The 26,970-nt window shown below is 41.6% G+C and overlaps 1 protein-coding gene and 1 long non-coding RNA gene across 5 annotated transcripts in view; one reads left to right on the forward strand and one right to left on the reverse strand.

The window, feature by feature from the left end:
* Positions 1-26,668, forward strand: part of st3gal4 (ST3 beta-galactoside alpha-2,3-sialyltransferase 4) — a 39,018-nt gene extending 12,350 nt beyond the window's left edge. Inside the window, exons 2-13 of one of the 4 annotated variants that reach the window (XM_056441734.1) lie at positions 6,727-6,781; positions 7,153-7,216; positions 8,590-8,661; positions 11,135-11,216; positions 11,517-11,606; positions 13,544-13,641; positions 13,986-14,049; positions 14,461-14,556; positions 17,714-17,903; positions 18,431-18,568; positions 25,522-25,674; positions 25,753-26,668. In XM_056441734.1, coding sequence (XP_056297709.1) covers positions 8,640-8,661; positions 11,135-11,216; positions 11,517-11,606; positions 13,544-13,641; positions 13,986-14,049; positions 14,461-14,556; positions 17,714-17,903; positions 18,431-18,568; positions 25,522-25,674; positions 25,753-25,842 — 1,023 coding nt within the window. In that variant the 5' untranslated portion in view covers positions 6,727-6,781; positions 7,153-7,216; positions 8,590-8,639 and the 3' untranslated portion in view covers positions 25,843-26,668. The remainder of the gene's footprint in view (positions 1-6,726; positions 6,782-7,152; positions 7,217-8,589; positions 8,662-11,134; positions 11,217-11,516; positions 11,607-13,543; positions 13,642-13,985; positions 14,050-14,460; positions 14,557-17,713; positions 17,904-18,430; positions 18,569-25,521; positions 25,675-25,752) is intronic. The other 3 variants (XM_056441735.1, XM_056441733.1, XM_056441736.1) reach the window with 3 other exon arrangements.
* LOC130211111 (uncharacterized) lies at positions 140-2,553 on the reverse strand. The gene is made up of 3 exons (XR_008834935.1): positions 1,334-2,553; positions 347-407; positions 140-235 (listed from the first exon to the last, which is right to left on the reverse strand). It is a non-coding gene; the product is annotated as an uncharacterized LOC130211111 (long non-coding RNA).
* Positions 26,669-26,970: the final 302 nt, after the last annotated feature.

Below are 26,970 nucleotides of genomic sequence, written 5' to 3' on the forward strand. Positions count from 1 at the left end.
AGCAATTGTACAGACTGCATAAATACAATTCTAGGTTTTCAAGGATGCGGGAACTCTGTTAAAACCAGTGTTAAAATGGATTTTATCACAAGATTTGACTTTGCTTAACAACGTAACCAGTCAATGCACTTGCCTTAGCTGTTGGAGCCATGAGGAGTCGGATCTTCCTTCCAGCAGCTCCTCCTCTGTTGCTGACGACCTTAGTTATGTTGGCTGTGTATTTGACATCCTCCACCTAAAAGAGCAAAAAAAGAAAACACTGTCAAGATAGAGCCAACATTTATGCAGAAAACTATGGCTTATTAAGATGTAACTTATCAATATCATCATATGTTACATTACTCACCTAAAATGAGAGGTTGCCACAGGATGAAAGATGCTTTGTGGATATGGCTTGAATGGTGTACCTGAAAGTAATGGAAAATATTCCAAGGTAAATTTTCAACCAGGATGAGAATAAGCCAACTGCAGAGGTGTGTGTGTGTGTGTGTGTGAGAGAGAGAGAGTGAGAGAGCTCTCAACTGCATTGTTCTTCCTTTTTTTATATCGTATTGCATATTATTCTATATATGTATTTGTCTTTTGTTATAAAATCATATTCCTTGCATGTGAACACCCTAACATTAATTGTCAATGAACAGGATTCTGATCTTAAGTTAACATTGTATTTATATATTTAAGCCACCGCAGTTTGAACGTAGTTCAGCTAGTTGCCCGCAGTGTAAAGAGGAAGCAAGTGACGCATTTTAGCGCTTTAGCTCGTGCCGAGCGCGAGCAGCCGGTGCCAGCAGTTAAGACATAGCTTTCGGTAGCCTGTGTCAGCAAATGACGCAGCCTAACCGGCTGTAGCCTGACCATGAGCAGCAGCACGGCGCTCCGCCTCTGGGTTTTCAGGAAGACGAGGCCTATACGGACGCGGGTCTCGACGTGTACTATAACCAGTGTCGTTACCTTTCACGCGGTCAAGCGAGTCAGCATGTAAAACTGCGTTGCTAGCTAGCGCAAAGCCAGATAGCAAGTGCTAGTGAACACGTGGGACTAGCCAGATAGTGGAAGTTAAGATAACTGTTGACACACGCAGCCCGAGCTGCAGCAGCTTGGCAAGCAGAATATTCTCCACCGCTTTGGAAGCTAGCTTAACTGTTAAAAAGCAGAAGGTTCTCCACCGAAGTCAGACCTATTTCCCAATCAGTGAAACTATGCTAATGTTGAAGCTGCTAGCTCGTGCTAAATTACATAGCAAGCCTTTTTGCTAACCTAAATTCACCAACCTTCGTAAAAATAATACTTATAAAATAACATTACACTTAAGATGGAAAAGGATTGGACTTACCTCATAACTTTTTCACGCTCGGTCGCTCTGTCGGTCAGAATGACAAGTCCACTCTCAAGAGGTCACGTGGTGAAGTGTTTCCTGCACGCACAGATGCTCCTTCTGTGATCCAATCAAGTACAGTTTACTTGATTTGTTTATGTTCAGGTTATACGAAGCATATTTACATTGTGTTTAAGTGGTTTTAATGAATACACTTTAGATTTTATATATTTCAGTTAAGTTTTACTTAAAAATATTGTTTAATGTTTATGAGGGCCAAGAATCAGTTTTTTGAGTGTACACGTGTTCATCTTATCTACAATCTTTTAATGTAATAGAGACATCTTCCTTTATTTGTAACGATGGTGTCGCATGTCCTGGGGCTTTGTTGTGTTAGTACACACAGTAACTTGGAAGCAGGAATACAAACCATGTCTGCTGCAGCTGTGACTGCTGGAAAACACTTGTCCTTGAATCAGTCGCTAGCAGACTTTAAACATGTATTTAAGGTAAATGCATTTGAATGGTTGCATAGTTTCCACAGTAATACACAAATAGAACCCCTAAATAGATGAAAACTTGGATAGAGTGAACAGAGTTTTAATCTGCTCTGTTAAAACTCTCAACCGTACTGTATAGAAGTGATGCAACAATGTGGGACCTGAGACCTGGAAGAGCTTTTAGCCGACAGAATCACAGAATCACAAAGACAATTTAAAGAGTACTTTAATTCAGCCTGGGGAGTCGTCTCCTGTGATGAGATCCTGGTTCCTGTCTGGCCCCGGGCCACGGATCTTCACCGCTGGAACTATGCACGGAACACAATGTGCCAAAACTGCATAATCTTGATGGAACCTGTTCATGGGAGGCACAAGTCCTGAGGGTGCAGAAATGTAAATGGTAAAAAGCGTTCCTTTTTCAAAAAGTAGACAGTATCAATTATAAAACATCATAACAAATATTCTAGAAAGTAAATATAAGAATGTAAAAGAAATACATTCACTTTTATTCTGTAGTTCTTCCCGGCTTCCTTCTCTCCTCTTTTAACTGCTCAGGCTGTTTTTGTGCCGTGCAAAAGAAAAGTTAATTTTAAGATGAGTGCAAACTTTTCCGTCCTAATTATGTACTTTTATAAAATACACATTCTGCATTTGCAAGCATGTGTGTGTGTGTGCTTTTTATTGTCCATTTCAGCAGCAGCCTGATGTTATCTTGAATAGATAAAACACAAATGTCTGATCATGTTTTTTGAAAACACATTAACATGTTAAATACTTGATACATTTAAATAAAAATAAAAATTCATTAAAAAAGCTGTGTCATTCTTTTCATCTCCCCCCCATAAGTTAAAACAATAAACATTGAGGCATAGATAACAGGCTCTTGTTTTGGTTCTTCTCATGAGTAAAAGAACACAGTATGCACACTAGCCTTTTTATAACAGATTTATTGTAATAATTTGAATATTCAGTCTCCCTCATGTGGCTCAAAAGTGTACTGCAGATTTAAATGTTAGATAACAGACATGGATGGAACTCTGCAATTATTTGACCACTTGGAATGATTTGGGAATGACTGATATAGTTTATCTTAATGGGGCTTAAAGGGGGAATTACATAGATATTACTCAGAGTTAATTGTGGTACAAACGTACATAACATGCCGTATTTCATCACTGATATAGATAGATAGAGAGAGAGATATATAATTGAGACTGTTAGACTGTTGCTCTATTTTCAGGCTGTTGTATTTCGTCACTGTTGCGACTACATAAGAGAGATCTTTTTTTTGGACAGATGTGGCATTTAATGGGGCTTTAAGATATATCCCTCACGGCTTCATCACACTCTGTTGCACTGGTCACATCAGTGATGAGTCCTTAATGGAGGGTGGTACCGTGGGGTGGTCATCGATGTATTAAATTAAAATAAATCTTATATGTGCCCACTTTTGATGAAACATGCAGGGTGTAGTCCTGTTGGCGGATCCTTAAAACATTTATTGCTTTAAGATATATGTGATACATTTGTTGATTTGTTTACTTGAAGGGCACAGGAGACACAGTGCACAATGTGTAAAGAGGTGGTGATGGGGTGTGTTCATAGCGCCCCCAAATGGGTTCATCCGGCCTTAATTATATGGCAAATAATGGCTATTCTAGTCTCATCTACTGGTAACCTCTGCTTAAAAGGGTTAGTTGAATAAAAATGGCAATGATGAGGGAATTAGGACATTCCACATACAATGTATGATTTTATTTTATTTGTGCAAAGAATGAAAACCCCCAAAACTACATAAAGCAACACAAGACATAGTCCATCAGTGTGAGATAACAAATAGAATCGGCAGGATAAATAAAATGCATAGTGTACAAGGTAATTGATTTTAGTATTAGTTTGTCCCTTAAGATCTCACAAACACTGCACAACATCCCAAGGTCGACATCAAAGAAAACACACGCTGGTCGTCAGAGCTCCCACTGCATCCCACAGCCTCGTAGTCTGTTTAGTCTCTGGCTTCCATGCGGGGAAAGTTTCACTGTGTCTTATAGTCTTATTAAGCCCACCGCCATCAGCTTCTTCATGGATCAGATGCGGTCATCCTTCAGCTTAAGGATATGTGACCTTGGTTCATTACGTCAGTGATAGGAACGGTGCACGGCAACCTGCCTGTAAACAATCAGCTGCTACCAAGATAAGTCACCAAAGATAAGATAATACAAATGACTGGTTGAGCAACAGGAAGTGGCAACGAATACGAAGCAATACAACCACAAGCTCAGCATGACCATGATAATTAGTTTTGTATCTGGCCTACCGGATGAGCACAATTTCCTTCACTCATCGTGTTACAATTGTGTTCATCAGATCATATTTCAAACTGGATGCTATCGATTTTTTATAAAAGTTGGTTTGGTCAAGTCTGCATTTGCCTCAGCTTTCTTACCTTTGACTCACTATTTAAATGCTAGCTAATTATTTCAACCATATGCATTTGCCTAACTATGCTTCTTCACTACTTTGAGCTAATTGCTTCACTATTTACCGTCAGCTAACTGTACCGTCAGCTAACAGTCCCGTTAGTTTACAGTACCGTTAGCTAACTGTACCGTCAGCTAACAGTACCGTTAGCTAACTGTTTTTACTTCCCTGCTCACTAAGTAGTTTTTACGTAGACGATACTGCATCCTCTCCATGTGCACTGTGTTAACTGCAGAGCACCCCCTGGGGTTTGACTGTACATGTTGTGGCTATCCGCGGATGTCCTTTCAGGAGGCCAAAACGGGTTTATTATAGCCTACAATTTTTAAACCCTTTTTTTCATAAAAGTGTGCCACATGGGCCCCAGATTGAGCTCTTCTGACTGGATTAAATTCCGGGATTAAAGGGTACCTGTTGTGATCTCGAATATGTAGCCAGATCAAAAGATAATGTGTTTCTAAAGGTTATTCATGCACTGACGGTCCAGTATTCAATAACAATACGTAGTTTAGGCTGTTCAAAGTCCCTCAACTCCGACAAGCTTCATTGCACTGGTGCTTGAATATGGCGCCGGTGGTGTGACGTCACATCGTTGATAGATCGACAGCCAGCCACAGCGGATGTGTTCAGAAACCAATGTAAACAACGCCGGCCGCAAAACAAATGCTGAGAACTTGATAATAATATAGAAAACGGGCGAAATATGGACGATGAAAGATTGTCAGATTCAGCAACTGGATACTTGTATGAACCATTAAAAGCAGACTATCCCCATTTAGTTAATTGTGACAGCGATAGCGATGATTCTGATGAAGTTGATGCCGAAGGACCGCCGGTCCAGATGCTTCACCGTGCGGACCGTGCACGCAAGTCGGCGGACGTTTGGTGCAGTTGTGGGAAATGTGTGCCACAAAAAACAGACATAGAGTGCATTTGTTGTAAAGAACACGAATTTATGTCCGATGATATAGTGATATTAGACCTCATCTGCTTCACACAAAAGCGTGAGCTTGATAGCTACATCGCGCATAAGCCAGCGCTGGAGATGTCTTTCATTGATGCAATGTTCGGCCGACATGTTCGGGGGTGCTAGTGACTTTTTCTTTGCCGTCCGTCCCGATGCGCGCAAACCGGTGTCGGAGCTCCGCGCGCGAGACGGCGGGCAGAGGACTGTCAACGCAACACGTAGAGACAGAAATGACATGCTGCTGCTGTAATGTGGCGCTATAGAGAAAGTGACAGGGGGGCGGGCCAATTTTTTTTAATGTCATGCGATCTACCAATACTACGCCGCGATCGACTGGCAGGTCGCCGCGATCGACGTATTGAGCACCCCTGATATAGATTGTGTAATTCTTGAGGCCACCGATCTATCCCAAGAAGCAACGCGTGTAGAAGTGGCTCCGGATTGGCTGAATTCCTTTCAACGACTCTACGTCATAGTGACCTTTGACATGAGTAAATAACTGGCAAGATGTCTGCGCCCTGAAGCGTTCACGGACTCGGAATGTTGACAAAGAAATGTAAAGCCTCGGGCTATGCGTGACTTGTTGACAATAGCGGCGGGGAAAATATGATTTATTTGATGCGCCTAATGGATGTAGCACGTTGTTGTTTTTGACTACAGGTACCCTTTAAGTGTATTGGAGGTGATTTTCTATTGTGAGCAGAACGCACATGTGCTTTTCTCAGGAGAGTGTCGTCATTTATCCGCGTCACAGACTTTCCCCCGTTTAGAATCGACCCGGTGATTCTCACTGTCAATCTGTTCCGGGTTTGGCGTCAGTGGAGCGGAGGTTTGCGGGGTGGGCGGTCCATAAAGTATGAAGGGGCTCGGCTGTGAAGGGGCTTTGTATGTAACAATAAGGACCATTTTTACCTGTATTCTTTGCAGTACGGGAAGCATAGATTACCAATTATTATAAATTGGGGATAATGATACAGAGGTGATGGGTAGTATCTTATACCCGATTTCATACAGGGCTGCAACAAATTATTTTCCTAGAAGTGATTTATGTGACTGTTAATTTGGCCATTTGTCTATCAAATGTCAGAAAATCGCAATAAAATGGCCCAGCTGGCACCTTTTGTCCGATTAACTGTCAAAATCCCAGCAAATCCACACATTCAAAACACAAACTATTTTATTTAATACAAATAATCCAAATGAGCATGCTGTAAAATAAACACAAGAAGAAGACATTTGTATGTGTTTCAGCATATATTCTTCAGCATTGCGTGTGAACTCGGTCTCAGAACCTTGGTTACAAGCCATATTTTCGACATGATAACATCTCTGCCATGCAAAAATGAAGTTTCCTGTTTCTGAGTTATTTTCAATTCACCGGTGCAATTAGACAGGTTGAAAACAACAAGTGTGTTTTGCAGATATTGTCATGTATGTCATGATTTTGTGCTTTTACTACACAGGCTTATCACATCTGCACCACTGAGGATTGGTCATTGGAAATGAAAGAGGGGAAAGGTAAGATATTCCATTTTAATGTTCTGTTTTATTTCTTTGTTGATGTGAAATTGGTGGATACACAGCTCCCTGGGAAGGTGTCATTTTGCAATATTTAGGCTCTTAATGATCACAAAGTGTATTCGGAGAATCTGTACTAATTGGAACTTCTCAACTGTTTAACTGCATCAGCTGCATTAGCATCAGTTGTATAATCTTTCTTTTAGTCTGTAAAAAATAACCTTTAAAATACGCCAATTTACAGTTAGAAAAGCATCATCTCCTCACATCTGAGAAGATTGGATCAGCAAATTCTTCATAATAAAAAAAAGAATATTATTATTTAATTTCCGTCAATTGACTTATGGTTGATGAACTAATGAGCACCACAGCTCTACCACGCAGGCACAGAACAGTTGGATCCTGAGCAGTTGGATCAAAACCAGGAAAACACAAGTAGGGGAAAAAAAACAAAAAAGCCATCCTGCTTGTTTGAAGTTTGCTCCTCTTCACATTCTTAAGTGTCTTCGTCATTTCCTAAACAATAATTTAGGATACAAACACAGCCCGGGCCTCAAATTGGACACACAAACACTCCCGCTGTAACTCTGAACCAACTACTCCCTAATTCAGGACGCAGCCGTTTCGTTTGTTGTGAAATGTGGTGTTTTTCAGGGCGGGGCTTGAGTGGTTGCATATTGGGGATTAAAAATCTGCAGAGCATCCCTGTGGTGGTGTTAATCGATCACATGGTTTTCCGCTCCTTCGCTGTCTCCAAGTCGGGGCGTGCATGTTTTACTGGTAGATTTACTGCGGTATTACGTTACTATGTTGGAATGGATCAAGTGCTGATGCACACACACACACACACACACACACACACACACACACACACAAACACACACACACTCAAAATAGCGATTCAGCTTTGCACTCCTTCAGTTCATTATTGATTTTCAGTGAGGGTCCGGCCCTGAAGCCGTGTCATGCATAACGTCTGTACAACCTTTTGGGTGCGTGGATGCCTCTGGTCTCTCTCTGAAAATCATGAATCAGGAAGACAGCGGTTAAGATGTGCATTGTGCATTAAGTAGTCAGATATTTGTAATGTTACAAATGCCTTTTAATCTGGTTTTAACTCTCCGAAGTGGGATTTCACATATCCCTCATTTCAGGGAACAAGTGTTTATCAGTCAAGCATGATCCTCTTAACCCTTGTGTTGCCTTAGGGTCAATTTGACCCGAATCAATATTACACCCTCGTGTCGCTTTAGGATTAATTTGACCCCATTCAATGTTTAATGTCGGTGTTCTTTCGGTAGTCAACAAACAAACATAAAGTGCCTCACACTTAAACTTGGAAAACAATATTAATTCAAATAATTTTCTGGAGGTTTCAATTGCTGGCGTCAAATTGAACCCAAAGGGTAAAATATGTTCGTAAATATAAAGGTAACAGGAGGGTGAAACATTGAATCGGGTCAAAATGACCCTAAGGCGACAGGAGGGTTAAACTGATCTGCCTTCATCTGCTGCCCTACTCTCTCTCTCTCTCTCTCTCTCTCTCTCTCTCAGCTTCTCTCCCTGTCATTTTCTCTCCCTCTCTTTTCTGTGGCATCTCGGTTTACTCCATCCTCATCTGAGCCTTGTCAAGGCATCTCATTTGTATGTGGGTGAGGGTGTGAGATGATTACAAATGACTGTTATCAGCTGTGCATTTCATGTTACTGAGGTCCCACATTCAAATGAGAGAGAGGATCTATTCATATGATGTTTGACGGGAGGTAGTGTTCAAATCATTCTTCTTCCTTTCTCTGTCCATCACCCAGGATAACCACATGCACTGTGTAGACATGAGAGGACCCAGGAGCACGTGAAGATGTCCCAGAAGACAACTAAAAGTAAGCTCTTCCACCGTTTGTATCTGATTATGATGAATGGGACTTTCCCTCTCTTGGTATTCGCACTAATCTGATCTGTTATTTCTTATGCAATGAGACCAAAATGCACTTTGACACAGATAAATGATTACATCTTTAACATTACAAATACTATTATATATTGTATATTCACTGTGTTAACCGTGCTCAAGTTCCTTTTTTGGCTTTTGAAAATCCGCAGAATATTAAGACTATTTACCGTCATTGTGGCACATCAACACACTGCACAACACGATGATAACTATTCCCACTACCGTTTGCACCAACAGTGTTGCTGCTGGGCCTCTAGCCAATATGTAGTCACTTCTCAAAAAGTGCAAGTCTTGTTTACTCCAGATGTTGCCTAAATTGTCGTGGGAAAACCCGAAGATGTCTGTTTTATTTCCTCTGATTCAAAGAGGGGCCCTTGCCTTCATGGCATAGACAAAGACCCTTTGCCGTGATTTCTTTTCAACAAAAGAGCTGCAATGGCATTGAAGGTTGCTTTATTTTTGTTGTGCCATAGAGTGTTTGAAATATGGTCCGTCTTAGTTACAGTAAATTTCTCGGGAGCCTACTTGGTATCCGCTGTTTAGCTCATCTCCTTAAAGGAATAGTTGGATCAGCGTGAGGTTTCTAGGCAACCAGCAGAGACTCCAGGATGTCTACCGCTCGTAATACCGCAACGTTGTTGTTTTTACACTTTGTTTTTTTGTTCGGACTCGCCGGACCCCTTTCTGCTAAGCTAAGCTAAGCTAACCAGCTGGCTGTAGCTTCATATCGTGTGGACACATGCTGAGAGTGGTATCAGTCTTTTTCATTTCATTTATTTATTTATTTGAACAGGGACCATACACATTAATCAACCCAGGGGTATATGTGTCAATAATAGCTCAGGCTAAATTTCAACTGTCGTCCCTGTGGCCAGATATGACAGCCAGTCTTCACTCATCTAACTCTTGGAGAGTCAGCAAAAACCCACATTTAAATATTTCCGAGAAAACTGGGACGCATCGATTAACACTGTTAATTGCCAACCTTGAAACATCATTTAATACAAAAACAAGGATAGTGTTCATGCGTCATGTGTATATTAATAGGGAAAAGATGTGTAACGTAAGGTCGGTAAGACATTGTCCGAGGGATGTAAGTGTCAGTGGGGGTCCCGGGCTTTATCGATGAACCCAACTGCAGACGGGAAGAATCTGTTTTTGTGGCGTGCCGTCTTGGTCCTGATGAACCGCACCTCCGGCAGTTTGTTTCCAGGGTGAAAGCGGTCGGCTGCAATCTCTTGAAGAGAACAAGTCTGGTGCGGATGGGCCGAGAGACTGAGACATGTTTCCCCAGATTTGCATGCTGCTTCCTATCAGACAGGAAGTCTGTAACCCACTTACAGCTGGTGCGTAGAGGTTGTCCTGCAGCAGAGAAGGGATGATGGTATTGAAGGCGGAGCGGAGGTCTGCAAACGGTCCAGGAGCTGGAGGATGAAGTGGAGGACCATGTTGATTTCTTCGTCTACGGACATGTCGGCTCTGTAGGAGAACTGCAGGGGGTCCAGGGGCGGGGTCGGTGATGGTCTTGAGGTGGGACAGGACAAGGCGCTCAAAAGACTTCATGACCACAGAGGTCAGGGCGACGGGCCTGTGGTCATTAAGTCCTGTGATCTTTATTTTTTTTGCGGCACGGAGATGATGGCGGAGGCTTTGAAGCAGGCTGCAATGTGGCATGTCTCCAGGGAGGTGTTGAACATGTCTGTGAACACTGGAGAAAGCCGATCAGCGCTCTGCCTCAGGGTGGAGGGAGAGATAGAGTCGTACGACATTTGATCACACATAGATATGAATTGAGGGCGAGGCTTCCTGTACTTTTCATACAGACCGGCCAGAATTGAAAAGCATACCACTAATGTTAAGTTAAAAAACATCCATTGTCCCAGGACGGAAACCTCATTGAGTGTGCAGAATACATAAATGGAAAAAAATAGAGATGAGTTTCTTCACAACAAGTTGATTTCCGACCTTATTTATTTAAAAATTAATTTGACTGGTATCTAGTTATTGGGTTGGCTATTCCTTTAAAGTAAAATGATTCTTCCTAAGTTGTGAGTACTCTCTGCTCTCACATTGAACCCACACTGGTTGGAGTGTTTCCTGTTCTCTTAATTAATAAGTGGTTAATTTACAATATATTCCTTTCACTTTCAGTTTTTATTACCCAGACTTATACTGATAGAGCACCTGCGTTAAATGGGATGCCGATTTATGAGCAGTACATTTTATCCATTTTATTTTAAATTTAATTTGCAGTAGGCTATAATATATATATATTTTAATCTAAATATTTATAAACCATTATTACTTTGATTTACCAAGACCTTGAAGCCAGGATGTGTTGTGTGTGAAAGTGGGTCATCCATTTCTTGTAATCCGTGTACGTTTTATTCTTTGATTTCCAGCATGGTGCCTTAGGCTTCTCCCAATCCTCATCTTCTTCATCTCCTTTGTCACATACTACTGCTCCTATGCCATTCTTCAGAGGTAATTACACACAACCATTACTTTCTTTCTCCGTCCCACGTGGTATTGAGGTGAGGTCACACGATTGCAGAAAACGTCCATTTTCTGGTTTCAAAAGTGAGCTCATGAGGCCTGTGTTGCGCCGAGTCACTAAAAATAAAGAGGAACAACCCACATTCTGATCGTCTGAGCCTGCTGGTCAAATTAACGGCCTTCACACGTGCCCCAATTCCTGTTCTGGACCCAGTTACAGGCCCGCTGTGTGTTTTATGGATTCAGCAGGAGCTTTCATGCCAGTTGTGGTGATTGTCTGTCTTCCAGCTACGGCAGCACCAGCAAGTTTCTCAACAGTAGCAAGTCGCTGTGCGGTGGCTGGCTAACCCAGAAGAAGTGGGAGAGCCTTAACTTTAAGTGAGTAAATGGCACGTCTGTGTCTTTTGTTTTTACAAACTGGAGGGAGTGGATGGCTTATTAAGGGAGGACGTTTTGCCATTTTCTTTTTTAATTGGAACACGAGGTGCCAGGCAAGATTCTTTACCGGTCGTGAAGGAAAAGCATATTTCAGTGAGAAAGAACAGGACTTTATAATGAAAAAACGATTTTCCATCTAAATCATGCAAGTTGGAGCAACTCAAGTGGAATGTGTTTGAGAGGGGGAGTTAAGAATGACCTGGAAATAAAGTTGCATTTAGTTTGAAGCCACCCAATAGCTTGTTTGTCCTCCTCAGGTTCTGCCATGTGAACTAATCATTCTTCCTCTGTCCTTTGCCCCCTTTCATTTATGTTATCTTGCTCTATTATCAGTTTATTCAGCTGTATATTTACTGTTGTTCTTCAATCAGGCTCGGTTAAGTAACAAAGGAGCGATACGGCCTCCATCTGGTTGTCCGAAGCTCCTCCACCGTCACTGTTTATTTCTTTAGCTCAGAAGACCTTCCACTGGCCGCCCTTTGACCTTTCAAGCAGTCAAGATTCCTAGTCCCTGTGTTTACCTCTGTTAAAGAAGATGATTTGCATCCTTACACAAAGTACAGGCTGGTTGTTCGTCACATCAGTCATTACTGTCCCAGTGACCGTGTTTACATGCATTCGAATAACTGGCTTAGTCGGACTGAAATCGAATTATCCGTTTCATGTAAACACCTTTGTTCGACTATGTGCGGTCCGACTACGATCCGATTAACACCCCTGGATAACTCGATCCGATCCGGTTGATAATTCGACTATCGCGGCATGTAACGGTGAATTGGATTAGGAACTGGACTTTGCGTCTTTGCGCATGCTTGAGATCCCGCCGCCCTCCTCCCCCCTCCCTCCCATGTCGTGACCCGGAAGTCGAAAGAGTCGAAAGAGACGATAATGTCACTATTAACATCATGCAAGAATAGTAGAGGGATGTAGCTTCGCCTTGCTCTCTGTTCGCCATCTTTCTCGAAATGTTGATGTTGTTGTTGTTGGTTGTTGTTGGTAGTGGTGAAGAGGTCAAGCGGAAATGGCTGTATCACCACGAGTTGTAATGAAAACAGCGCCGCCTATCGTATCGGATATGACATGCTTTCGGCCAATGATTCGAATTACTCACTGCCATGTATATTGGGATAACAGCAGATCCCCCAAAAGATAATATAGTCCGACTAAAGCAAGATTCGAATTATACCATCATGTAAACGCACTGTGTGAGGCCTTCCAGGCAATCAATAGTGACATCTCTCTATTTAGACCCCTCCCGGGAGATTTATTCCGGTCCCCCGCGAAGAGCGAGCTGACACACTGTCAAAGACGGCCGGGCGTAAACAGCTGGAGGCTGAAGCCAGCGAACACGGGAGAAAAAAAAGCAACCGTTTCATAAACTGTCCTACAACCTGCCACAGTTGTCTCACTCCACAGGCACGGAGGACGTGAGTGTTTTATTTCCCCTCTCCTCAGCAGACGAATGCCAACAGGGGATCTTAATGAGGGGAATTGCTATTGAGTGACGTCAAGTAAACGACTGGTTTACTTATAATGGCCTGGTTTACCTGCTTAATAGATACCAGAACTTTTAGGGGAAAGTTAAGACACGCTTTTCCATGAGCCAATGGGAACACTGCACCGTCTGGCAGCACATTTGGTGCTGTTCATTGTGTGGTTTTGATGGTTTTTATAGCTCCCAAAAAGTTTAAAGCAGTTTTCCCCATCCTCACTGTCTGACACCTGATTCATATCCTAACCCTCTCTCTCTCTCTCTCTCTCTCACACTCTCTCTCTCTCAGCCACAAACCACTCCTGTAATATAAGCCGTCAATACAGTGAAGCCTTGTGCGCGAAAGTCTTGTGTTGTAACTCATGCTCTGACATTTTTCATGCAGCATTAGCAGACAGACGCAGCTCTTTCTGAAACTGGAGGATTTCTTCTGGCGGGAGCATCTGTCAGAGCTGGCATTACCTTATGGCATTAAGGGCAGCGGTATGCTGACTCCACATAATCCTCTTGCTCTTTCTGCTCAGTTTACGCAGGCACATGTCTCACATCTTGGTGTTACTGGTGGTTGAACAAAGGTGTTTGATGTTTTTCCCCTATATATTCATTTATTTTTTAACATCATGTTTACAGGACTAAATAATAGTTATATGTCTGAATGCATCACTGTGCTTTGATAAAAGAGGACATTTTTTGACTATGTATTTAGTTCATAACACAGCCGGAGCACGACACAGCATCTTTTATGAATTTTACAAATAAGTATTCAACGTTTTGAAACAGTCACACCATCTCAACCTCTCCTTTTTTCCCTCTCTTTTCCCTCCCAGAGCTGCTGCTGCTGAAAGTTCTTGCTCTTATTGCAAATTACCAGGTGCCAACCAACATTGAAAAGTAAGTGTGGCCACACTTCAGCCAGCCTGGCTCATGATGCTAAAGCTCAACATTTTAATAACACAGTTTCCTTCTTTTTTAAATCCATAGTGCAGGACAGTAATAATTATAATATTTATAAAAGTCAGGGATTGACTCCAACATATATATATATATCTATAATAATTGACACTACAACAGGAATATGTTTTCCAGCTGTGGTACACGTCCTGTATGAAGTTTTCTCTTCTGCATGACATCATCACTTTGATTATGGGTATTTATGGCCACATAATGTCCCTCATTATGGTCAAGAAAGCGACTTCGGGTGCTGTCGCTCGAGTGACGAATGTGTTGTCAGTCATGTCTCTCTCTCACACATTTTAAATCATTGGATACAACTTGTTTGCATGTTTGTGTTTTTCTCCACAGCCTTGAATGCAGGACCTGTGTCATCATAGGCAACGGCTTTGCCATTAAAAATAGCTCCTTGGGAAGCATCATCAACAAATATGATGTGGTCATTCGGTAAGCACAAAGCAGAACACATTGTAGTTTGTCCAAATAACTCAAATAAAACTATTAATTTAAATTGCCACTGACGCACCGTGGGATTTTTTTAGTTGACGCAGCGAAAAGAAAGTAATGTCCATTTCCGTATGTCATTATTCTTAGAATTTATTTACTAAACAAACAAAAAGAACAAACAAAAATGCTGACACTTCCTCTCGTGTGCTGATAAAAAACCATAGGCCACCCCGGTGCATGCTGGTCCTGAAGCTACCCACACCTACTTATAACCACAGGTGGCCAGTGTTACCCAATCAGTGAACCAATCCTAAAACTAAATATATTTAAACAACAATCACAATGAACTCAACTAAAACTATCATAAGAAAAAAGCTCTTCTGACATATCAAAATATAACCTAAACTAGAACGGGCACTCGGTAGAGCGCATACCTTCGCATATCACAAGATTTGTCATTGAATTATGAACATTTTGGCATTAGTTGCATGCCAATTGGATAGAAATTGACCGCGCTATAGTAAAAAGAAGATTTTGACCTTTTCATGACCTTGACCTTTGACCCGATCGATCCCAAAATCTAATCACATGGTCCCCGGATAATAACGAATCATCCCACCAAATGTCATGCAATTCGGTTTAATACTTTTGGAGTTATGCGAGTAACACGCATACAAATAAATACATAAATAAATCAACTAGAACGGGCACTCGGTAGAGCGCATACCTTCGCATATCACAAGATTGGGCATTGAATTATGAACATGTTGGCATTAGTTGCATGCCAATTGGATAAAAATTGACCGTGCTATGGTAAAAAGAAGATGTTGACCTTTTTGTGACCTTGACCTTTGACCCGATTGATCCCAAAATCTAATCACATGGTCCCCGGATAATAACGAATCATCCCACCAAATGTCATGCAATTCGGTTTAATACTTTTTGAGTTATGCGAGTAACACGCATACAAATAAATACATAAATAAATCAACTAGAACGGGCACTCGGTAGAGCGCATACCTTCGCATATCACAAGATTGGGCATTGAATTATGAACATGTTGGCATTAGTTGCATGCCAATTGGATAAAAATTGACCGTGCTATGGTAAAAAGAAGATGTTGACCTTTTTGTGACCTTGACCTTTGACCCGATTGATCCCAAAATCTAATCACATGGTCCCCGGATAATAACGAATCATCCCACCAAATGTCATGCAATTCGGTTTAATACTTTTTGAGTTATGCGAGTAACACACATACAAATAAATACATAAATAAATCAACTAGAACGGGCACTCGGTAGAGCGCATACCTTCGCATATCACAAGATTGGGCATTGAATTATGAACATGTTGGCATTAGTTGCATGCCAATTGGATAAAAATTGACCGTGCTATGGTAAAAAGAAGATGTTGACCTTTTTGTGACCTTGACCTTTGACCCGATTGATCCCAAAATCTAATCAAATGGTCCCCGGATAATAACCAATCATCCCACCAAATTTCATGCGATTCGGTTTAATACTTTTTGTGTTATGCGAGTAACACGCATACAAATAAATAAATAAATAAATAAATACACGGCGATCAAAATATTACCTTCCGCATTTTCAATGCGAAGGTAATAAGCAATGATTAATCAATATTACTTTACAATAAAACTAAATACAAATGTCAAAATAAATCCAACACACCTATTGTTGTTTGTGCTCCGGCATTCAGCTACTAGTATTACTGTTGTTCGTGCTGCTGTAAGCGGAGAAGAGGAATTAATTAAGGGAAAAACAGTTTTTTTGTAAACTTGCTTTTCTGCTTTTTGATTCCATTCCAAGCGTATGCATTATTAAGTGACTGTACCACATTTACAATTCAAATTGTGACCCATCAGCGACAATAATAAAAATGTTTAAACCCAAGACCTCTTTGTAACTCATATCACGTTTAAGAACCCTGAGGACTGATTAATCAGAAACAGACGGATATTTCCTTCGATGACCTTAAATAAAAACTAATTTGATAGTTTTGGCCGCTACTGAAAGCAGGTTATAAATTCACTCGGCCGGTTCACGGTTGATGGACAGAATCCGACTGTGTGACCCTCTCACGGAGCCGCCGTCCTCTCAGCAATTAGCGGATTTTTCTTCAGTGCCTTTAAAGGAGAAGAGAAAGCATTTTTGTTCTTCTCGTTTTACCCTGGGACCAAGGCACTCTGCAAATCTGACTTTACGGCCTTGGATTGAACACATGCATTCTGAGTTTTTTATAAGCCTCTTTCAAACAGACAGAATTTGGCCTGGTCACAATGCATTTTTCTCCCCCCCCTCCTCCTTCCACACCGCTCCCTCTCTTAAGGCTTATCGTTCTGTGGCCAAGTCGAGGAGGGTTATTGACACTCAGAGCTCAATGCTTGTCTGAGAGTTTGACGTCAGCAGGCCGGTTCTGCCAACAACAAAAAAATCATTTTGCGTCATGTTTTTGATCAAAACTTGACTCTGAAAAGGGAGAAAAGAAGAAGCCGAAAAACATCCTGGTTGAGTTAATGCTACACGTTCTGCATCAATAGGCAAATATTTAACTCTGGGATAATATTATCCGAACGCCAAGACCTCGCCAATGTTCCCGAAGCTCCCGTAACTTTTCTGCTATTTGTTATTTCTTTTATTCGTCATATTATCAGGCAACAGTTATAGATATAGCGGCCCATGAAAATGATTAAATTATCATCATCGACACCTGTATTATTTGTTTTATTTGTTGTTTTTCTTACTTCATCAACCAAAAGTTGTGGCTTCGCTCAAGCATCTCTATTTCTATACTTTCGGTCATAAAATTGAAGTTTATTCAGAATGCCTGTAGAAGCTCACGTTGCTCACCCCCATCGCTTAAACACATTGTTAAACCGGAGACAGGCCCACTCACAGAAATGGATGGGTCTCCTAAAAAGTTCCAGGGATTGGGCCCTCCCTAAATCTGTTATACAAATTAGCTAAAAGTTATAGCAGTACATTTCTCAGGTCATGTGGCTTGAAAATCAATTCTCTCCTCCCACCCCTCCACTTTTGTTTGTGTTTCTGTTTAGCGATTGGAAAAAAATGGAAACGAAACAAACCTGTCAGTTCTTGTCGCTCACGATAGTGTTGTGTCTCTTGCCTCAAAGGTTGAACGATGCCCCAGTGAGGGGCTATGAGGAGGACGTGGGAAACAAGACCACCATGAGGTTCTTCTACCCCGAGTCGGCCTCTTACAACCCCGGACTGCACAACGAGCCGGCAACCCTCATGGTCCTGGTGCCTTTCAAGCAGCAAGATCTTCGCTGGCTCAAAGAGATCCTCTATAATGAGAAGAGGGTACAGGATATGTGTGAGAATGCACACTCTCTCTCTCACACACACACACGCGCACACACGCACACACGTGCGCGCACACACTCTTTCCATCTCACTCTGTCACACTTTCTGTCTCTCCCTCTCTCTGCCTCACATACACACTCCCCTTTTAGCTTCTTTTCCAGCCCCCTGCCAGCCATCCATATCAGGAACAAATACTTAAGAGGTTCGACTTCAGTGGGGCCAGTGCTCTTCACAGTTAAATGCAGTTTCCATCTCAGACACATCCTTCACTCTGTTGCTCCCGGCACCTCCGGCCTCTCTGCTAATAGTTGCCGGGTCATTACTTTGCTAATTTCCACATCAATTTGGTTGCCTCCAGAAATGCGGGAGTCGTTGGTTTAATTGCATCTCTGTTTGTGTAAATGAACTCAGCGTGGCAACGAAGAACAACGTACTCTCTTTTCTGTTCTTTTTGAAAGAACTATTTTTATTTCCCAACATCCGGTGTGTTATCTTTCTCCTTTTTGTTTACTTGCCCTTTCCAGGTCAGGAAAGGATTCTGGAAGCCCCCTCCCCAAATCTGGTTGGGTGACATGAGTAAAATCCGAGTGCTGGACCCCCACTTTTTGCACCAGACGGCAGACAGACTGCTCCGCATCCCCCTGTACCCGAAGAGCAAGCAGGTAAGAGCTCCCCTTCCACGTCACTGTACGTGTCCAGGCCTGTAGCTGTAGTTGCGATGCTTCTCCTCTGTTGCAACTCAATAATAATGACCTCTTCTGTCAACCATTAAAAGAATGTTCCCACTAGAAGCGTCCCGTACCTCCCTTTTATCCCCCTTTTCGCCCTTCACGAGTCCCCACATGAATGTTAACAAGGCTGGATGGAGCTTCCACTGATTAGCCACAGCTTCCTCCCATCATATCTCTTGAGTGCTTTGATCAACAGTTTTACTGGAAGAGGCATTCCTCTTGAAACGTAAGCCGGGTCAATAACACATTTTGGGGATCCAATTACTGCAAAACGTGATGAAGTTTAGCTTCTATTCGGCACTCTGGTGTCTCATTACTAGCTCCTCGTGTCTTCGAGGCTGCACAGTGAGTCCCTCGGAAAAATAATTAGTCTGTTGAAGAAAATCCAACATCTTGTTTAGACTTCAACCAGATGCTCTGGACGCGGACAGCTCGCAGGGTTCTGTCTCTGCAAAACCACGTTGACAGTTCAGTCGATCGTGGGCATGTTTTGTCACTTTTAGCTCAATAATACACAGAAAAGTATAGGAGAGACGATGTAACTTCAAACATAACGAGCAAAAGAGGAAACCGGATCATATTCTAACTCGTGACACCGGGACTGAGGAGCAGCGATTGCACAACAAGACAACATGACGCATGGCACCTTTTTGGTTTGCAGGTGGACCAACGATCCGCTTTTGTTTCACAAACTGATCTCCCGCTCTTTTGGCCGAGGTGATTGGCTTCGTAAACAGCCCTGTGAACGGACTTGGACCATTTCTCTTGCAAAAGTCTTTTATTGGCCCTTCGCCTCCCATCTCCAAGCGGGGGCTTGTTGTGCGTTTGCGAGGGATCGTGTCCGCCGTGGGCCCGAGCCAAGTTTTGTTTTGGTTCTGCTCGTCTGCCTCTCCTGAGCCCTTTTTGTCGAGCACCTACTACTGAATCCGAGTGTGTGTGTGTGTGTGTGGGGGTAACCTTCTGGTGCATGATCGAAACCTAGATTACGTAAGGCTCCGAGACTCAAGGTGGATTTAGTCAGTGAGGTCATAGCAGCAAAAACAACAGTGAAGTACCTGGGCTGTTGGTTAGAGGACAGTCTTGGGGGGGAGGGAATGGCCATACAGGTGCTGGGGAAAGTAAATGCCCGCACCAGGTTTTTGGCTAGAAAGGCCAATCTGCTTGACAGGGAAAGTCTTAAACTACTGGCTAACAGCCTGGTGCAGTGTCATTTTGATTATGCTAGTGTATCATGGTTTGGGGGGCTGTCAGTTTCATCCAAAAAACTGCAGGTGTCACAAAACAAGTTGGTAAGAGTTGTGATGGGACTCGGCCCTGTGATCATGTTGGGAGAAGCCACTTTAAGGAACTTAACTGCCTTCCAGTTGAGGCCAGAGTGGCTCAGCTTAGGCTCAACATGGTGCACAAAATAGTCAACAATAGGGCCCCAAATATCTTAATAACTATTTTCCTAGTGTTCGGAAGTGCACAGCTATGGAACACGATCTAGCTTAGCCAACCTGCATCCACCAAGGTGTAGATCAAAGATGGGGCAAAGCACATTTGCTCACATAGGAGCTCAAGAGTGGAATGAATTGCCTTTGGCCATTAAACAATGCCTGAACCCAATTAGTTTCAAGGGGAACGTTAGGAAATGGCTCCTAGAAAAAGTCCATGATTAAACTTGTATGTCAATGTAGTATTATGTGTATTACTGTATTGCTTTTTAAGATGTAGGTTGGTAATGTGTGAATGTGTGTATTTTTTGTGCCAAGACCAAGGACCACAACGGAAATAAGTCTGTGACTTTTTGTGCTATCCTTGATATTTTTATGATGCGTGACCTTTTGTTTCATGTATTGTATTTATGTCCAATAAACTAAACTAAACTAAACTAAGACGGGTGAGCAGTGGGACGGCAGCGCTCCTCAGTGGGCTCATCCGACAGACTGTATGGGGAGGCCCAGGGGGAGGGGATGGTGGGCAGGAAGAGGAGGAGGAAGATGAAGAGGGGGCGGTGGGTACAAATAGTAAAAAACTGGGTTGTTTGTTTGCTCTAAAAGTATTGAAACATCCTAAACTCACATGAGCTTTATTCACGCCTGCGAAAAACATAAACATCTATCCTTAAACGACTGGGAATTTAATGCATTTAAAGGGAACCTAGATTTCTCACCCGATCTTCAATATAGCTCGTCTTCGTCGGTCTCTTTCCTCTCACCTCCACCAGCAGGAGTAACCGGACTGTAGCAGTCCTCCTCTTAGCAGATACCTCCCTCCGCTAACGAACCTGCCAGATAGACAAGGACCCATTCAAAACAAACACAGGCACAACCTCCCCCCCCCCCCCCCTTCCTTTCCTTTCTGCATTGCAGGCACGCACACACACACACACACACACACACACACACACACACACTCTCCTATGTTCACACCCGTCTCCCTGAACACGAGCCTGTGTTCAGCTCTTGTAGGTCAGGCTTGCAGCGTTGACAGTATGCGGCCCCTCCCTCTCCTCCCCTCTCACCGAGGCGCCACGGGCCTGCGTCCAAACTATGCGCCGGGCCGCCGCAGAGCTCTGGCGTGTTGGCCCGTGTGCCGGCGACCACGTGAGGCTAATACACACACACGGAATGTCAGCTGGGTTCCCGTGGCAGGTTGCTCGTCAGTTCCCGAATGGAAGACCGTCGCGCTCAGTGCACGAGCAAATTGACCTGGCTTGAATGTTTTGGAGGAGAAAAAAAGGCTTTCTTATCGAGGCCATCGTGGTCAAATGTGGTTTGAATTAAACACAAGTACACTTACGCCCAGGAACACACACACACACACACAGACACTCATCAGAGAGCTGTAGTTGAAGAGCGAGCACTCTGATGAAGGTTTTTGCAGGATGAAAGGTTGAGTATTTGTTATTTGTATGGATCCAACTGTGGGAAATATATATCTTTTTTTATATCTCGCAAACCAACACACACACAGTGCTCATACTTCATATACACACAATGTTCCGTCTTTGTGTGAATTTAATAAGATAGACCTCGCATCTGTCCGCTAAATATGAAGCTACAGCCGGCAGCTAGTTAGCTTAGCTTAGCGTTTTAGGATGGAAACATCGGGAAATAGTGCGTCTGGCATCATCCAGCGGTTAAAAAACACCGACCAGCAGTGACTTTCCGTACATAACTTAAAACCACATCTTGTAAAGACATATTACATGTTCATTAGACAGCTTTCCAGGTGTTAAGGATTTTGTTCTTAACCAGAGCTAGCCAACAAACTGTTTCCAGTTGTTATGCTAATCTAAACGGACTGTAGCTTCATATCCATCTAAATCAGCAAGAAAGCAAGTAAATGAAAATTATAATGAGTTATATAAATCAGCTTATATGATTTTTTTGTTAAAAGGACCAATAGTTTTGGTAAAAATTAATGTTTTAGGTCGTCAGTAGAGGAAAATGTAAGAAACACTGGCGTGTGTAATATAAATGTACTCGCGAGGCTCTCACAGAGGAAACTTGATGATAACATGGAAAGCTGCAGAGAAAGGGGAAGTGAAAAGGCTGTTGGGGAAAAGCATTCACATTTTGGAGAGGGATGGGAAGTGAAGTGGTCATGTGGAAATGGTTCTCTTTTTTGCCTCTGTGAACATGGATAATCATTGACAGAGTTGTGTGGGAAACGGCGAACGCCACAGTGAAACCTCGAAGCACAGTGGAAGCCAGCCGGGGGCAACACAACCAGCATGTCTCAGCTCATTACATTTCACATTAACTTGTTTTAAAGATCTCTGTGGGACCAGTCCATTTCCCTTTCTTTAAAAGAAAACCCTTTTTTTTATTAGCAAAAGCAGATTACAAATTCAGAATAATATATTTTGGCACTTTTTATTCTACACAATTATGCTCTGGGATTTGTTTAAAATCTCTTTTAGACTTTTGGTTAGGATGTAGCCTTATGCCATCAGGGCTGGAGGTGATTCTCTTTTTCATCTTATCTTTTGATATCTCACTTTGGAAAATGGCATGAATGAGGTTGCATATCACATGATATTAAATTGTATTTTAAATTAAATTAAAATTACAAATTTGCCTAGACATCTTATGTCCCAGAAACCTGCCATTAGTATAGGATAAAAACACAACTTCTAACTAATAAAATAAGTAAGAAACATGCGGGATAGCATTAGAGGAGAGATCCTTCTCCCAGAATGGACAGATGTGCAATAGATGTCATGTGTACAGAGGTAACAACATACTAGAGTTGTTAATAGAGCACCAGTTGTTATAATAATCTAATTAATAATGATAACAAAAGCATTAATGATATCAGTAATGTGACTAATAATACAAATAATGATAGTTGCAGCGGGTGTCAGCAGCACCATGGTCGGAGGCACAACGAAGTAACAGTAGTAAGGTGCAATTATGGGACATTAATTCATAAAGAAAGAGAGAGAAGAGGAGAGAGGAGCTCAGTGTATCCTAGGAACTCCCTATATATCAGCCTATGTTTCTTTTCTCAATAATATCCACACCTCCTCTTGGACTTTGCATTAAGATCACTGACTTAATGCCTTTCCCATGAAACACCAGTAACAACACCAGTCATCACTGGTTCCATCAGCTGGAACACAACAGATTGAATATGGATCACTATCCAGATGTGCAGACCTCTCCACATCAACTCCAGGCAGGAGATGGTGCCCACTGTGCTTCTGCTAGACACTGATGTATTTGTTGATTATTATTTTGAATAAGCTTAATCATTGCATTATAGAGATAATATATATAAATATATATATACAGTATAAATAAATATATATGAATATATATATATATATGTATATATATATATGAATATATAAATATATATATATATACTGTATATATTTATATATACATATATTTATATATATATATATATATATATATAATACCGAATGTAGGAAATGCAGCATGCACCATTGTATCAGTCATCTGAATGTCACAATGTGTCTGGAACCATAAACTTTTAGGATTGATCTAAAAGTGCTTTGAAAACAGTTTTATTGCAAACACACTTTAACATACAAGCTTTAACGAACAAGCTTTAACAAACAAGCTTTAACAAACAAGCTTTAACAAACAAGCTTTAACAAACAAGCTTTAACAAACAAGCTGTAACAGATGTATTGGGTGTGATCTGTGCACTCAATTTATTTTGTTTTGTTTAGTGTCTTGACCGCAGCTTTTTGAGATACTTAGCTCTGATCAATTGTAGAATCGAAGACCTTTAAAAAAAAGTTCATTCAAGTAACCAAGACGACTTTCACTATTTTTGGGGTCTTTTATACTTATTATTAGATCGTTGCCAGTGGAGAGGGGACATGAAAGGAGGCGAGAGATCTAGGAAACGAAATGCAACGACAGTCCCTGGCCGAGGTGTTGAGATTCATGGTTGGCAGCTACAAATCAAACAAATCAAACATATATTATTCATATTGTCGGTTGATATCCGAGTTCTTGTGTTCGAGGACTTCCTCGAAAACAACATTTTCAATTGTTGCAGAAAACAGTTTTTCAGCTGCATAGACACATCTTATACTCTTTGTTGTAGATAGAAGAGCATAAAGGCAGCGAAGTAGCAGCCACACAAAGAAAAAATCAATAAACAATTAAACCTAAAAGCGCTGTAAAAAACATCGACTTGTGCTTTCTTCTTTCTTTTTTGCCCCCTAATGTTTTTATATGAACAAAGCAGTCAGCGAGCACATTGCCTCCGAGCCGAAATGAATAAATCATGTGAATACATTTTTTAGCTGAAGGTAACACAAGTGCTCAATTATTTATGCTAAATAACACTGTGTGGGGAATTAGCCTCCAGGTGTTGCTTGTTGTTACTGGCATCAAGAGTGCTTTTCTTCAGAAGAGATAGTGAGAAAGCTGCTGGAAAAAGACCCAGTTTGCAGGGTTTCAGTTTATGTGAATACATTTTTTCATTCATGAAACAAAGACTGTATGAAGAGAAGTGAAATACATCTGTTATTGCACTGCATATGTTGTGTTTTGACGTATTATTTTACCTATTGTTCGTTAACAAGGAGAGATACAGGAGAACATTCCTGCCGACGGCTATGAGGCTCTACAACAGTTCACCTCTTGCCAGATCACCCTAACCCTTCTTATATTTTGTGTTTTGTTTTTTTATTCTTGTGTGTTGCTGCTACTGACTCGACAAATTTCCCCTTGGGGATTAATAAAGTATATATCTATCTATCTATCTATCTATCTAACCTGTCTCTGAAAAACAAGCTGCGATACAATATGAGCATTATCTTTGTTTAAAATCAAAAGTTAATACTTTTAATAGGTGGTTTAATCCCACTTTTGCCAATGTCACAATGTTCCTTTAAAGTTTTGAGGTGGTTTCGTTTCGCTCGAAGCTCACTGGATGTTTTTCATTACATAACAGTCCTTTTGGCCGACGCTTTATTTCAAAGCAACTAAGAAAGAAAGTGCATTCATCCTCCGTCGGAGAGCTACACGTCATCAAAACATGTTCACAGCCATCAATGCTGAGGTCATTTGATAGTATTATCCAGATGGACAAGGCTTGTGATCAGTGAAGGTCAGCGCCTGCAAGTTGCCCTCTACCTCCATCTCGTGGTGGGACGAGAGGCTGCAGCTGAGTCATGGTATTCCTGAGTTTGCGAATTCCTCTGTTCAAGCATTTAGCTTTTTTTTAGACATAAATTGCTCATTTCATAACCTTTTTATATTTTTCCATCGAAGGTAGTATTGCGTGTATATTTCACACACCATGCCCGCTGACAACCATCTGTGGCGTTCAATGTTACTTGTGTTCTGCATGATGATCTGTATAATCTATATCTTTTTTGATACCTTATTATGCTTTGTTTGTGTCAGCAGCCAGTGCATCCGACAACGGGCATCCTCGCTGTGTTCGTTGCTCTCAACTACTGTGATGTGGTCCACGTTGCCGGCTTTGGCTACCCCAACACAAAGAACCAAAGGCACCCTATCCATTACTACGGATACGACACCATGAAGTCCATGAAGGTGCGTAGCGCCGGTCGTCTGCAGGACCTCCGATGTGTCGTCTCTGTTTTGACACACCGTGTTTCTTTTCTTTTACAGAATTCCCACCACGACCTAAATCATGAATCCGAAGCCTTAAAAAGACTGGAGGATGTTGGCGCTATTTTGTACCTTCACCCGCATTTATGATACACACAACAGCAAATGATGACATTTGAATTTGGTTTAATGTGCCTTCTGCAGTGAGATACAAGACTGGTGCTGCGTTCAGGCACCATGGGGTGACGTGGGGGTCACAGGTTGATCTCACTGGCGCCTTACATTCTGTTAAATTGAAAGACATGAAAAGATGATTTCACTGATTTTTTTTAACGTCTTTCCTTCAATTTGTTAAGAGCCTTTGGTAACACGACTCAGCATCTTGCATCGAGTTTACACTTTTCTAATCTTTATGGGGTTTTTAATCAGAACTCTCAAAGTGAGTTTGCAGGACACTATTCATGTTGTCTCGTTTGTGATAAGCAAAGTCACGTCGGATTCTGTCAGAGTTTTGGATAATTCAATGCTCTGATGTTGTTTGTAATTCATGCATTTCATTGAGCTGCAAAATTAATCAAACTGGATTATTTCTCACTCAAACTGGTTTGAGATTTTGTCAGAATCTGTTTTAAAGAGGTGTGAGATAATCTATGTTTTTTTTTAATGAACTTCACTGTCAATGTACATTTTACATTAAATTAAAAGAAAATTAATTGATGACAAACCTAATTTGCACAGGATTAGATTATTTACTTTTAGTTTCTTGGACTGGAAATACGACTTGTATTTTCCCAATTTGTAAGAGTTGAAAGATGTTTGGGAATTGTAATTTATTTAATTGTTATCATTGTTTTAATTGTCTTCTTTTTTTTTAGAAACAATACCAGTAGATGGTACCACTGGATATTTTTTAATGTACAGAATGAAATACATTTTTAATTAAAAGGAAATCAAAATAAATGGCCTTTGATTCTCATTTGATGTTGTCCATTTATTTATGTTCACATGGATTATTGAACATTATGGAAATCAATTAATTTACCATAGTGAACCTGCGTTGAGCTCCAGTTTTACCATTGGTTGTAATACCACTGTAAACCACTAGATGGCAGAGAGCGTCTATCGCCGCCGCATCCGATACAGTCGGGTACTGCACTGCACATGGTGCAGTCATGCAGCAGCCCATCTTAAAGTGCCCGGTGTAACGGTGACAGCACCAGCACACGTGTGAGGGAACACTTGTGCACTTTGAACATCTGGAAGACCAGAACATTGCAT

The sequence above is a fragment of the Pseudoliparis swirei genome, chromosome 20 (genome assembly GCF_029220125.1).
Source record: "Pseudoliparis swirei isolate HS2019 ecotype Mariana Trench chromosome 20, NWPU_hadal_v1, whole genome shotgun sequence".
Taxonomy (NCBI): Eukaryota; Metazoa; Chordata; class Actinopteri; order Perciformes; family Liparidae; genus Pseudoliparis; species Pseudoliparis swirei.